Here is a 13,500-nt window from a genome sequence, read left to right as displayed (position 1 = left end):
TTACTCAGATTACATAGAATAACCACAGTTAATATCACATATATAGTCTATACTGTACATATTTTGTTGAGATCTTAATATAGTTAAAATTTTGTATCCTGCTTGTGTCTTTTACATTTATGCAGCATAATAATAAAATGTACACATATAAAGACATGTGTATATGAGTTCTGTTCCCTGCCTACTCATTTAGAGATAATAACCACAGTCCTGAATTTTGTTTTTATCATTTTTATGGCTTTTGTCTAATGCCTTAAAAAAATTTTTTTTTGGCGCTCTAGCTGACTTATGTTTTATTGGACATTGTGATACAAGAACTATTTCCAGAGCTCAATAAGGTAACTAAAAAGCAGCAGTTTTATTCTTTATGTTTTTGATGGTATGCTGACATTTATTTTAATTAGGGACAAAAATATTAAGGAAACCCTTGTGACTATAATCCCTTTAAAAATGAACAACCTTAAAAAATGTCTCTTTAAATTTTCTTTTTTCAACATGCTTAAACATAGCGTCAGTTTTTTGGGGATAGGAAGGAGTAAGTAGCCTGTATTTTGACTATGTCCCTTCTTAATTACAAGCAGATAGGAACATTATACCCTCTAGAGTCTTTCCAGAGGAAGATGTGAGTTTAAGTCCTAGCATTAGAATAGGTTAAGTTCTTGAGACTGTCCTGTCTGTAACACTGAATGCTGTGTAAGTCAGATGAGTGTTTGGGGGCAGTTGGCTTATATGAACCCAAGAGTACAAAATGAATTAGAATTGAAGAATGGTAATATTATTATATTAGTTCTGGAGGATATATATATATATATACAATATATATATATTCTATATCTATACATATCTATCTTACATTAGGATTTTTATATACTGGAATTGTTAGGCACTTCACAGATGAACCCTGTTTTATGGTCTAATATTAAATAGATTTATTTCTACTTTAGGTACAAAAAGAAGTTACCTCTGTGACGTCCTGGATGTAAACATTTGGATTTGGGAAAGAATAACCAGAAAGAGAACAATTTCTGTTGTGCTAGTGTAGTATACATGTATTTTTTTCTTTTACTTTTGTATATTCTTGTATATATCATGTAATCCATTGTCTGAAATTTTGATTCTTTTTGTTTTAATAAAGACTAACACAAACTTAATAATAGTCACAAGTTATTGGGTTTCATAGTCTTTCTTTTTTTTTTTACCTGTTACCAAATTTTATTAGAACATCTGTCATTTCTTGTTGACATTTTTTTAAAGAGATAATTCATAATCCTTTTAGGACAAACAGATAAAACCAATAATCTTTGTATTGTATCACTTTGGAAATGATTATGTTTAGTGTGGGGAAATGAGAGTTAGATCTGATTTGCTTTCTTTTTTAGAGTTAATACATTTTTGTGGATTTTTTTTCTTTTTACCCCCATTTTCTATTAGTTAATTCCATGTCTGTAAAAAAGACATCCTTTATGAGTTTTTCATAAGAAACAAAGGACTTCTCCTTACTCTTCCTGGATCAACAGGTAATAGCCCTTTTTAGGTATGAAAACTGACTACTTACAGATATTTGTGATTGTGGGGTTGCAACTACATTTCACTGAATAAACGTAGCTATATTCCAATATTTTTTAAGGAAGAACTTAAGCATTTTTTTAAAAATATTTTATTTATTCATGAGAGGCACACACAGAGAGAGAGAGGCAGAGACACAGGCAGAGGGAGAAGCAGGCTCCATGCAGGAAGCTTGACATGGGACTCCATCCTGGGTCTCCAGGGTCACACCCTGGGCTGAAGGCGGCGCTAAACCGCTAAGCCACCCTGGCTGCCCAATATTCCAAAATTTTATGTAAGTAATTTAGTAAGTCTTATATGTAAGTCTATTTGAGTGGACTTTGGTTTATGTCTGTTGTCTCTCTGAAAGGAAAATACGGAATTATTTTTTTTTAAAAGACTTTATTTGAGGATGAGACAGAGACAGAGATAGTGACAGAGAGCACAAGTGGGGAGGAAAAGGAGAAGTAGGCTGCCCTTCTGATGCGGGACTCAACCCCAGGACCCTGGGACCATGACCTGAGCAGAAGGCAGATGCCAATTTACTGAGCCACTCAGGCGCCTCTAATTGTATTTTTTGAGGAATGATAATTTAAAATATTAGAGTCAGTGTTCAGAATTCTGCTCACAGTTCCCTCCCATGTTATACTTTTCTCTTTGAAACAAATTTTTCTTTTAAGATTAAGAGTTTTGTGTTTGCAAATTGGTTGCAGCATTCATTCAGAATACACTTACTGAGTTTCAACTCCATATTGAAACTGAGCTGGGTAATATGAAACTAAATATAATTTGGAGATTTAACTTATTTAATACTATTCACTTATTCTTTTTCCCAGGGTTTTAAAAAATGGTTATTAGATATTGTAATTTTTAAAAAGATTTTGTCAGTAGTTTTATTATATTTTTAATTGCTTAAAAATTCTAGAATATATATGAGTTTCTGTGACTCAGTGCTTTAATACCAAGCCTTAAACATTTATTAATATCTCAGGGACAGGTGGAAAATTAATCAGGTTAAGTCTTCACATTTAAATCCATAGCATTTTAAACACTGTTACTTAAAGTATCACAGTAACCTGGAAAAATAAAATATTTTATTTTTTATTTTTTATTTTTTATTTTTTATTTTTTAATAAAATATTTTATAGCCCTTTTTATGCCATTCTTATGTACTCTCCTATAAATTGTGATATTCTCTTTATTTAGATAAGAAAAATGTTGTTAGTGTATCATTCTGCTTGGGCTGCCATAACAAAGTACCACACACTGGGTGGCTTAAACAGATTTACTTCTCATAGTTCTTGAGGTTAGAAGTCCAAAATGAGGTGCCTATAATGTAGGTTTCATTCTTTTTTTTTTTTTTTTAGATTTATTCACTCATTCACTCATTCATTCATTCATTCATTCATTCATTCATTCATTCATTTATTAGAGAGAGATTGAGAACACAAGCAGGAGGAAGAGCAGAGGGAGTGGGACAAGCAGACTGCTGAGTGTGGAGCCCAATACAGGGGTGGATCCCATGACTCTGAGACCATGACCTGAGCTGAAATCACGAGTTGGACGCTTAACCCAACTGAGCCACCCAGGTGCCCTGGTAGGTTTCATTCTGAGGCCTCTTCCTTTGGTTTGCAGTTGGCTGCCTTCTCACATGTGCCCTAATAACCTCTTTGTGTAGGTGTGGGGGAAGAGAGAAAGAGATCTCTCTCTCTCTCTCTCCTTCTTACAAGCCACCAATCCATTGATTAAGGTTTCACTCTTACGACCTGATTTTACCTTAATTATCTCTTAAAGGTCCCATATCCAAATATGGAGAATTTTTGTATTAAAGTGGTTTTGGACTTCCAACATAAGATTTTTAGGAGGCTACACTTCAATCCATAGCAGTAGGTGAGCTCTATTTAAAGAAAATGTATAAAAATCTACACATAAAAAATTAATTATTCACATTAGAAAAGGAAAAGCAACTAGATGCAGTCTCTGTCAGCCAGACATTTTATATACACTATCACATTTTATCATCCATCACAATAACTGTGAGATGGTATTATTTCATTATTATAGGTAAGGATGTTGAAGTCAGAGAGAATAGTGAAGTTAGAGTTCAGACTTAGATTTGTCTCTCATCCTCATGTGCTTGTCAGTGTTGCCCCATAAAAGGAGCTTTTATTTCAAAAAGTAGGCACTCTTTGGATCTTTTTTTAAAAATATTTATTTATTCATGAGAAACAGAGAGAGAGAGGCAGAGACACAGGTAGAGCAAGAAGCAGGCTCCATGCAGGGAGCCCGACGCGGGACTCGATCCTGGGACTCCAGAATCACGAGCCGAAGGCAGGCACCAAACCACTGAGCCACCCAGGGTTGCCCCTCTTTGGATCCTTTTTAAAAAATATGTTCCCCAGTCATTTAAAATATTTTACATTGTGTGTTCCTTTGCATCTTTATGTGTGTCCTTTAGTGCATGGGCTTCACATTTTGAAATGTGTTTGTAGAAACAACTATCACTGTTTCTGGCTGAGGGAATAAAATGAAATTAAATAGATGGAAAGACGTTTTCAAAGTTAAAAAGACATTATAAAATTGTATTTTATCTATAATCAGTTATAGATATCAGAAGATTCTGAGAATTAAAAGGAAGCACTTGAACTGTCATTTATTGACTTACTAAAAACCATTTGATTTTACAATAGAAATAGAAGTCTGACTTGCCACTGTTCTTAGCAGACCGTGTGATGATATATGTACAAGTTGTAATTTCAGATATAGTCAACATTAGCATAATAATTGAATGAATGAACAGATGAATAGGTCTTGCCAGTTCACCATACTTCCTGTTTCACTGATGCTTTCTGTAATGTAATCTCTTTGATAGTACTGGATACACAGAGGAGAAATCTTTAACCTGAGGCCTATAAGCTCCAGTGAAAAACAGTTTTTTTTTTTTTATTTCACTTTTTTGATACTTGATATTTACAGGTATTTTTTCTATCAAACACTCCAGGTAATGGGTATGTATTTCAAGGACACCAATACTTAAAGCAGCGGCAGGCAGAATTTGGCCCTCAGGCTGTAGTTTGCTAAATCCCTGATGTAGAAGAATAAAAGAGGGGAGGAAAAGAAATACTGTTAGAAAAATTATAATTACCTTCATATTAGGGAGTGGGTGAATTGAATCTTTGGAGAAAGGCAGGTTTTTAAAAAATTTAAATTCAGGGATCCCTGGGTGGCACAGCGGTTTGGTGCCTGCTTTTGGCCCAGGGCGTGATCCTGGAGACCCGGGATCAAATCCCACGTCGGGCTCCCGGTGCATGGAGCCTGCTTCTCCCTCTGCCTGTGTCTCTGCCTCTCTCTCTCTCTCTTTGTGACTATCATAAATAAAAATTTAAAAAAAAATTTAAATTCAATTTAATTAACATATAGTATATTAATAGTTGGCAGAGGTAGAATTTAGTGGTTCATCAGTTGCACATAATGCCTAGTGCTCTTTCTATCCTGTGCCCTCCTTTATGCCCATCACCCAGTTACCACATCCCCCACCCAAATCCCCTCCAGCAACTCTACTCTGTTTCCTATAGTTGAGAGTCTCTTATAGTGTGTCTCCCTCTCTGTTTTCATCTTGTTTTTCCTTCCCTTCTCCTGTGTTCATTTGTTTTATTTCTTAAACTCCACATATGAATGAAATCCTATGATACTTGTCTTTCTCTGACTTATTTCACTTAGCATGACACCCTCTAGTTCCATCCATGTCATTGCAAATGGCAAGATTTCGTTCTTTTTGATGCCTGAGTAATATTCCAGTGTGTGTGTGTGTGTGTGTGTGTGAGAGAAATATTTCACACACACACACACCCCCCCCACATCTTTATCCATTCATCAGTTGGAACTCTTTCCATAGTTTGGCTATTGTGGACATTGCTGCTATAAACATTGGGGTACATGTGCTCCTTTAAGTCACTATGTTTGTATCCTTTAGATAAATACCTAATAGTGCAATTGCTGAGTCATAGGGTAGCTTTCTTTTTAACTTTTTGAGGAATCTCCATACTTAGTCTTCCAGAGTGGCTGCACCAGTTTGCATTCCCACCAACCACATAAGAGGGTTCCCTTTTCTCCACAGCCTCGCCAACACCTACTGTTTCCTGAGTTGTTAATTTTAGCCAGTCTGTGTTTCTCTAATGCTGGCAGTGAGCATTTTTTCATGTGCCTGTTGGCCATTTTTATGTCTTCTTTGGAGAAATAAATGTTGGTTCATGTCTTGTGCTAATTCCTTGAGTGGATTTTTTTTGGGGGGGGGGTAAAGCACCTCCTTTTGACTGAATCAGAGGGTTAAAACTGGTGCCTTTTGATTTGCTGTACTTGAGCCAAATCAACTTCTAAAATGTATCCTATTTTACCAGTACAAAAATAACATTAATTATAATCTTTAATTTGCAAAATGTGTAAATCACAGAAGCTCCTGGTTGCTTTGCTGCAGGATTGCCCAGCCAGGGGACTGTTAGAGGGATGAATTGTATTCTGAAAAGATGACAGGGCTTTGGTTCTAATCCCCAGTACCTATGAATGTGATCTTATTTGGAAGTAGTGTTTTTGCAGATTACTAAAATGAGTCATCACAGTGGGCCTAATCCACTATGACTGTGTTCTAATAAAAGGGGACATAGTTGGGCGCCTAGGTGGGGCTCAGTCAGTTAAAGCATCCAACACTTGGTTTTGGCTCAAGTCATGATCTCAGGGTCATGAGATCAAGCCCTGTATCAGTCTCTGCATTCATTAGGGAGTCAGCCTGATAATCTCTCTTCCTGTCCATCTGCCCCTCCTGCTTGTGCCCATTCTTGCTCTCAAATAAAATAAATCTTGAGGAAAAACAGGCGGGCATACAGGCAGACGTACTGAAGGAAAGGGATGTAAAAATATGGAGAAGATACCAACTATAAGGCAAAGAATGCCTGAAGCTACCAGAAGCTAGGGCAGAGGCTTAGAATAGATTCTCCACCATAGTCTTCAGAAGGAAAGTCTTGCCAATGTGATCTGAGGTAGACTTCTAGCCTCCAGAATGGTGAGATGATACATTTCTGTTGTTTAAGCCATCCAGATTGTGTCAGTTTATTATAGCAGTTCCAGGTAACTAATCTGGAACCTTTCCTAATTTTTCTAAAAAAGATTTATTTATTTATTCAGAGAGAGAGAGAGAGAGAGAGGAGAGAGAGGCAGAGACACAGGCAGAGAGAGAAGCAGGCTCCATGCAGGAAGCCTGATGCGGGACTCGATCCCGGATCACACCCTGGGCTGCAGGCGGCGCTAAACCGCTGCGCCACCAAGGCTGCCCGATTTCCTAATTTTGACAAGCTCAGCCATATATTCATAGGACTGCATATTTCTTGAGGGAGCAACTTTTTCTAATGGACTCCTGGCAGTCTCAATTCTGTTCTAAGAAACCCAGCTTACTTTGTTGCAAACTGCTGGAGGTAGATACAATGTATTCAATTGAACGGATACCAATTGGTTTATTGGTTTATTGAAGAATCTTAGATGTACGAGTTCAGATAAAATACTAAATATTGTCTAACTTGATCTTTTAGTAAACAACTATAGGCCTCAAAACAGTTTCTACATTAGATTCTATTACTTAAAATATCCTTTATTTACTGTGTTCTTACCTAAAAATTGCATGTATTTTTCTTCTCATTTTTTTTTTTTTTTTTTTGTGAAAGGGGATAGGGAGGGTTATCAGATGGCAAGGGACTTATGATCAAGGGAAGTGATACTTGTGATAACCTGTCAATATTTTCCTTCAATTGTATCATCTTGGGTTATAGTGTTTGCTTGAGAAGAAATAACTACCAAAGACAAGGAATATATCTTTAGCTTTATTGTACAATTGAATTGCACGATTGAATCTGTAATTGCAAAGTGTCTGAGGTCATTTCTTAAACCACTGCAAAATACAAGCACATATATTTAGAAAACTTACAAAAAATGTTCTTTAAAAATTTGTGCTCCAATAGGATTTATTCTTTTTTCCTGGCCAAGCATAAAAAATAGGCTCCAAATGCAAGTTTCTCTAATTTTCCTCTTACCATCTTGCTGACATTTATTTATAGCTAATCTGTATATGCATATAACTGAGAGCATTATTTTACTGCAATAGCCTTTTAAAAGATGTTACAGAGTTTAAAAGTGCATTTTTGTATCAAATGTACTTAATATTTTTAAAATTAAGAAACAAACACTGTCTCTCCAAACCTCTACTGCCATTTGCTCACCATTTTTGAAGGTGAAGGCTCCTTTCTCACTGAATCATTTATGCAATGCTGAGCAGGCTCGCATAGTCTCACAAGCACCTTAAGCAAGTATTTGTACTTTTGGGCATAAATCATTTCATCGGTCTGGGTGTTTCTTGAACTTGCACTCAGAGGGGCTTACTCCTAGGCAGGAGTTCTCATATCTATATTTGAGAATGACTTAGAGTGTCCAGATTTGCAAGCAGATCTTACTTCAAATTTCTTACGTATACTACTTTTTAAAAAAAACTAATCCTTGTCTCTTGTCTCCCGTCTGGATTTTCCATACCTTGGGTGGGGGGGGGGGGGGTAGGGGGTGGGAGGGTATGTATGTATGTAGTGTGACTACAGTAAGTGCATTCCTGGCATCTTGCTACGGAGGGACAGGTGCAGGTTTAGAATTACACCTTGTCTTAGAAGGTTCTCTTATGATACCTTGACATGAGAAGGAAAGAGCACAGAGGCAAAATTGATTCCCATAAAATTATTAACAGCTAATACCATGTGTCAGGTACTATGCTGCTACTCCGTAAGTGGATCTCTCTTTAACAAATCTAAATGCCCTTTAGCTCTTTTTCTTCTATAATGTAAATACATCCTGAGTGTCCTGTTCTTCCCTTACCTTTCTCTTGGACCCTGGACTATTTTTTGCAGCCTCTTGCCTTTCCCATCATCTGCTGCACTGTTTGTTCCCTGACTCATTAAAGGTGCATGGGTGGTACAAGAGAGAATGCTACACTGTGTTAGTCCATTAAACTTACTATAACAACAGGATCTAAAAAGGAAAAAAATAGAGACCTGAAATAAAGCAGATACTTGTCATTCAGGAGCTTGATGCCATTGTTATGAAGAGAGGAAGCCATTAAGTATCATTCCGAAAAGCAACTGGACGTAGTTGAAAGTGCTGGACTTGAGGTCAGAAAACCTGGTTGCAAGTCTTAGACCGATCACTTTCAGCTCTATGGCCTTGAACGTGTCTGCTTCTTCTGAGCTTCAGTTTCCCATCTGTCACATGGGAAAAACAACACTTGTCTTGCCACCAAAGAAAGTTATAGGCATCAAGTAAGATAATGTGCTTAAAACTTCCTTGTAAATGATAAAGTTCTATGTAAACATAGGTGTTTGATGGATTAAAATGAACATAAAGGAGAAAAATGATTTCTGTGGTTTAAAACTGTTAATAAAATTTTATTAAAATTTGCATATGTAAACTAAAGATGGTTGGCCTTCCCATCAAAGGGCTCATTTTCATTTTTTTCCTGTGTTTTCACTAACTTGCTGATCCTGTGTGATGATGTCAATGTCTTCATTTATAGTCCTCTAAGCTCAGTTTCTAAGGGCTTACAAAGATGGTCTGTGCCATCACCAAGCCAGTTCCTAAAAGGCAGACTTGAATCTCACTTGGAAAAAAAAAATGCAGTTCCAAGTATTAAAGGCAAGAATTTTTGGCTATTGGTATAAAACAATGATCACTGCCAAAAATAAAAGAAATATTAGAGAGAAACTTCCATGACAACGACTTCCTGCAGAAAACTTGATCCGACCTTCAACTGCTGGATAAATTACTTTCAATTTTAAGATGTATCCAGAAACCACGTTGATATCTTGGTCACCTAGAAAAATACATACATTATTTTAATTACAGAGTAAGTATCACTTAATAAGAAGGGGGGGAAAACCAATGTATTTCTCTGAAGTCCTCTGTAATTATAAGAGGGAAGATACTTCTTTCATAAGCAGGGATAAAATGTCACAAAAGACAAGAAAAGTGGTAATCAAAGGTACAAAGAATCTGACTGTGTTTCATGGCCTAGATGTCAGCTGTGCCCATTGTTCACTACTAGATAACTAGATAACTCAGTAAACTCTGAGATGACTCAAGAAAACGGTTGTGACCTTTTGCTTTTGAACCACTCCAAAACAAGGGCATTAGGAAACTGGTCGAGAACAATTAATCGAGACATGAGTGGCTTCCTTCTGCTTGCCTGGTCAGAAATCATTTTCACATAATTGACAATGGAGTCCTCGTTTCCAAAAGAGAGGAGACCTGATTAAATAGCAATTGCCTATACTGTAACTACAACAAACTCAGAGGGACCTGATAAAATTTTAATAATACCATTTGGTAAATCATATATCTGATGAGGCGTTAATACCCAAAATATATAAAGAACTACAACTCAAAAACAAAGATAAAATCTGATTAAAAAATGGGCAGAGGATCCGAATGACATTTTTCAGGACAATATACAGATGGCCAACAGACACATGAAAAGGTGCTCAGCATCACTCATCATCAGAGAAATGCACATCAAAACCACAGTATCACCCCACTAGTTAGAATGGCTATTATCAAAAAGACAAGAAATAGCAAGTGTTGGCAAGGACGTGGAAAAAGGAACCTTTGTGCACTGTTGGTGGGAATGTAAATTGAGGCAGCCACTATGGGAAACAGTATGAAAGTTCCTCAAAAAATCAAAAATAGAATCACTGTATGATCCAGCAATTCCACTTCTGAGTATTTGAGGAAAACAACAACACTAATTCAAAAAGAAATATGCACCCCCCATGTTTATTGCAGCCTTATTTACAATAGTCAAGATGTGGGGGGAAAGTGTCCATTGGTGGATGAATGGATAAAGAAAATCCGATACACACACAGATGTATGCACGCATGATGGGATAAAAAGAAATCTTGTCCTTTGGAATAACATGGATGGACCTTGAGGGCATTATGCTAAGGGAAGTAAGTCAGAGAAAGAGAATACCATATAATCTTTCTTACATGAGGAATTAGCAACAAAACCAAGTTTATAGATAGAGACTGGTGGTTGCCAGAAGTGGTGGTGGTGGGGTCGGCAAAATGGGTGAAGGGGATCAAAAGTCCAGGGTTCCAGTACAAATATGTCATAGGGATATAATGTACAGGTTGGCGACTAGAGTTAATATTATATTGCATATTTGAAAGTTGCTGTGTATGAGACCAGATTTAAAAGTCCCCATCGCAGAAAAATTTTCTAACTGTATGATGTTAACTAGACATTGTGATGATCACTTCACAATATATACATATACTGAATCATGTTGTACTTCTGAAACTAATGTTATGTCAGTTACACCTCAATAAAAAAGTTTATCACTAACTTAAAAAGGAACTCTTTGCTGTCGTTCTCACCCCAGCATTAGAATCACTGGAAGAGACTTTTGCCCCAACCCAATTAAATCAGAATCTCTTAAAAGGACTAAGGTATTGGTATTTAATTTAAAATGTTTCTCAAGTGATTCTGATGTATATCGAGGGTTGAGAACCCTTAGGGCCCAGGCTTCTTCAGCCTCCTCTGTGAGCTACTTCTCTTCACACCTATCAGTCTGGGCTTGGTTGATGCAGAGCCACCAGTTTCGTCTCCTGTGGGACTCAAGAGGACACATTTTATTTTATTCATTTTTTTACTATTTTATTTCAATTCAGTTTGCCAACATATAGTATAATACCCAGTGCTCATCTCATCGTGAAGAGGACACCTTAAGCTTGTCCTTCCATCTTCTATCATGGAAAGGGCTGCTTCCTTTGCCCTGGCTCCACTCTCCACCCTCCTCAGAACAAGCAGTTAATACAGCAGGCCCACCACAGTAAGCTGAGGAGGAATCTAGCTGAGCTCCTTTCTGGAAATGTAGAGAAGCTGTGTGTGGGTCTTGTGAGTACACTGGCTTCTGCCCTGGAGAAGAGGCAGGGGTAGTCTATCCTATCAGCGGCCTTTTGCATGTGAAGTGCTTTCTTTCTCCCTTTCTTTTTCTCTCGTTCTCTCTCCGCGCCCCCCCCCCCTTTCACCTGTGCTGGTGGCATCCTCAGGGCCTCTGGGGGACTCAAATCTCCCAGGTATCTTCCATCATTGGACTTCCACATGAAGTGATCCTTAGAAGTGAGTTTTAAAAGTGAGGCTGGGAGACACCTGGATGGCTTAGCGATTGAGGGTCTGCCTTCAGCTCAGGGCGAGATTCTGGGGTCCAGGGATCAAGTCACGCATCAGGCTCCCTGCAAGGAGCCTGCTTCTTTACTCTGCCTATGTCTCTGGCTCTCTCTGTCTCTCATGAATAAATAAATAAAATCTTCAAAAAAAAAAAAAAAAGGTGAGGCTGGGGTAAAATGACCCTAAATGCTGCCAAAAATAGACTCAGGCCAAGTAGGATTGTTCCTTTAATTTGCTCCACCAAACCCACTATGCTGAAGAGGGGAGGTGAACTTATCCCACTCCTACCTGACCTATTTACACTAAAAGCTTCAAGAAAGGTTACAGAATTGTCCAGATCCAATCTAAAGTTCTAGAGATGAAGTTTTCCTGTAAGTGCAAAACTCATTTACATTTCACAATCTGCGTAGCTGTTTAGTTGTACTTGAAAGAGTTTTAAAACATTTGGACTTGGATGGGTGGATATGTGTGCTAGGGAGGGGCAGGGCACATCTTCCCCGGTGCCGTGCTGCCGTGGAGGGAGTCAGCAACACAGGGACAGGATCTGGTTCTGAGTAGCTCCCCTCTTTGGACCAGTTCTATTGTTGAGTACTTCTGGAGTAAATAGAGGAAGAGACACTTATGCTTACCAGAGTCATGTCTTAATGCTTCATCTTTTATCATCTGGAATCCATCTCCACCATTGGCAAGGAAGCTAGGGAGGACTACTTTATATACCTTATCCATTCTGAGAGGCTCGTAACTGGGTACTCGACACTGGGTACAAAGAACATCTATTTTGACCACTCTGTCCCCAGGTTTTCGGGAAAGATCATATACCACGTGAATTCCTAGAAAAGAGAGGAGTCTGTGTTTTCACTGGATCCAAGAGATCTAAGAAAGAGATTTCCAAGAAAGATATTTTGGCCAAAATCTGGAATTGAGGCATTGGGCTTGGTTTTCATGGAGTGTGAGCTTGAGTGAAGATTCAGCAACGGAGTTGAGATGACACTGTAAAATTTTGTTAGGTTTATCCTTGGGTTCTGGGAGGTGGGAGAACCACTGGGAGGAAAATTGGCTCTAGCTCAGAATGGCAAGTGGTAACAATGCAGGGAGAAACCACACCTTTTTACAATCCTCAATGAACTGATCAGCAATTTGGTCAATGGCTTTGGAAAATGAGAAATAGAGGAGAGGTGCAGAACATTTGTTATAATTTTGAAAACTACTGAATGGTAATGATTTGGGATTGGACAACTTGAACAGAACATGTAACTACCCAGCACTGTGCTGGGGCATCAAAATCTTGCTGTCCTCCCAACTCTCTCCTGGAAAAATGCAGAATTTGGGGGTTATTCCAAGGGAGCACGCAGGGCCCCTTCACCACCTGCAGCTCCGCAACCCCAAGAATGTGTGGGAGGGTGGTTCTATAGAGGGAGGACATGACAAAGCAATCGCACCATCAAGTGAGGCCTACCACCTAAAAAAAAAAAAAAAGCCAAAATATAGTGTCAAAGTTAATAAAGTTATTGATTTAAAGATTAACCCCTTGAACTGTGGAAATCATTATTGACAAAAGTGTTTCAGAAGTCCCTGACAATTTGGGAAGCCTTTATTTTCACTGATCTGTGAGATGAGCAGGGCAGGTTTTCTCTCTGCATTCAGACAGGCTGAAGACCTGTCCCAGGTCACAGTGGAACCAGAACCAGGTATCCCAATGTGTCTAT

The 13,500-nt window shown here is 38.1% G+C and overlaps 2 protein-coding genes across 19 annotated transcripts in view; one reads left to right on the top strand and one right to left on the bottom strand.

The window, feature by feature from the left end:
• The window catches only part of SNX14 (sorting nexin 14), a 74,521-nt gene extending 73,370 nt beyond the window's left edge, over positions 1 to 1,151 (top strand). For all 18 annotated transcript variants that reach the window (XM_072736715.1, XM_072736749.1, XM_072736707.1 and 15 more), the window contains 2 exons: positions 282 to 338; positions 945 to 1,151. In XM_072736715.1, coding sequence (XP_072592816.1) covers positions 282 to 338; positions 945 to 983 — 96 coding nt within the window. In that variant the 3' untranslated portion in view covers positions 984 to 1,151. The remainder of the gene's footprint in view (positions 1 to 281; positions 339 to 944) is intronic.
• Positions 1,152 to 7,399: 6,248 nt separating this feature from the next.
• Positions 7,400 to 13,500, bottom strand: part of NT5E (5'-nucleotidase ecto) — a 40,597-nt gene continuing 34,496 nt past the window's right edge. The window contains exons 8-9 of the mRNA XM_072736803.1: positions 12,424 to 12,624; positions 7,400 to 9,439 (exon numbers count right to left, since the gene is read on the bottom strand). Coding sequence (XP_072592904.1) covers positions 9,276 to 9,439; positions 12,424 to 12,624 — 365 coding nt within the window. The 3' untranslated portion in view covers positions 7,400 to 9,275. The remainder of the gene's footprint in view (positions 9,440 to 12,423; positions 12,625 to 13,500) is intronic.

The sequence above is a fragment of the Vulpes vulpes genome, chromosome 1 (genome assembly GCF_048418805.1).
Source record: "Vulpes vulpes isolate BD-2025 chromosome 1, VulVul3, whole genome shotgun sequence".
In the NCBI taxonomy this organism is placed as follows: domain Eukaryota; kingdom Metazoa; phylum Chordata; class Mammalia; order Carnivora; family Canidae; genus Vulpes; species Vulpes vulpes.
The sequence above is the reverse complement of the archived record's forward strand: the minus strand, read 5'-3'. Positions and strand labels throughout refer to the sequence as shown.